Here is a 1,199-nt window from a genome sequence, read left to right on the forward strand (position 1 = left end):
AAAACATATAATCATGCTAAAAAATGCTTTAATACATAAGGCTCATGATACCACTGTAGGGGAATACAGTTAAATACATATAACATTTGCGGAACAATCCCCAAAGGTGTCTTTTTACATGATGAAGGCTATTTTGTAATAAAATTTAGCTCAAAAAAAGACAGAGATGATGTTTTGAAAGTTGGACCTTATACTTTCTATGGAAGACCTATGATAACAAAGCCATGGTCATCTGGATTTAATTTCCAAGATGAAATCCTTCGTGTAGTTCTTGTGTGGGTGAGATTTCCCAATCTCCCTTTATGTTGTTGGGGGAGTGACTCCCTAAGTAGAATTGGTAGCTTGATTGGGGTGCCACTGTTTGCTAATGATTGCACCTCGAAGCAATTAAGGATCTCATTTGCTAGACTCTTGAATGAGGTTGATGTAACTAAGGATCTCCCTAAGGAAGTGCTGATTCAGGACCACTCAGGAGTGACCATCAAACAGAAGGTGGAGTATGATTGGCTCCCACCTTTTTGTAAAGCTTGTAACACTGTTGGCCATGACTGTAGTGTTAAGAAGAGTGTTGGTGCACGTTTCCAACCTGCTCCCACTGGTCCAGCACAACAGAAAATACAGAAAGTATGGAGGCCTAAGAAAGTAGTTGAGAAAGAAGTAGTAGAACCCCCTACAACTGAGGTGGTGCAGGAAATGGAAATTCCATCTATAGCTGATGAGGTGGTGCCTACTGGAGATTTTTATACTCCAAAATCAGGTCACACAACTACTCTAGATGATGGTTGGAGAGTGGTTTCAAGGAGGAAAAGGGAGGCTAAAACTCAAAATATCTTTCTTGGCCTAGCCCAAGTTCATGCAGCTGTTGCAGATATTTCAGAGGAAGAGGGTGAAAGAGAGGGAGAGGGTGAGGAGTTTCCTCCATGAATATTTTCTCTTGGAATATTAGGGGTCTAAATGACCCTTCAAAGGTGGGGGAGGTGAAAAGGTTTGCTGCTGACAACAATATTGTAGTATTTGCTTTGCTGGAAACAAGGGTGAAGAACAATAATCATCTAAAGATTCAGAGAAAATTTGGCCCAACTTGGAGATGGGAAATGAACTATTCTGCTTCTCCAAGGGGAAGGATATGGGTGGGATGGAAACACCAGGTGGTGACAGTTCAATTAACAAAATGCACTGAGCAACTGATACATGGTGAT

The 1,199-nt window shown here is 41.1% G+C and overlaps 1 protein-coding gene across 1 annotated transcript; it reads left to right on the top strand.

Moving 5' to 3' along the window:
- Positions 1–210: 210 nt before the first annotated feature.
- On the top strand, positions 211–924 carry LOC130463312 (uncharacterized). Its single transcript, XM_056832406.1, has one exon. It carries the CDS (start codon positions 211–213, stop codon positions 922–924), a length of 714 nt encoding a protein of 237 aa, XP_056688384.1.
- The last annotated feature ends 275 nt before the right edge of the window (positions 925–1,199 follow it).

This window comes from Spinacia oleracea, chromosome 6 (assembly GCF_020520425.1).
Source record: "Spinacia oleracea cultivar Varoflay chromosome 6, BTI_SOV_V1, whole genome shotgun sequence".
Taxonomy (NCBI): domain Eukaryota; kingdom Viridiplantae; phylum Streptophyta; class Magnoliopsida; order Caryophyllales; family Amaranthaceae; genus Spinacia; species Spinacia oleracea.

Bases quoted from the DNA above. Each gene is read 5' to 3' on its own strand.
- LOC130463312 (XM_056832406.1), top strand. From the start codon at position 211: ATGATAACAAAGCCATGGTCATCTGGATTTAATTTCCAAGATGAAATC.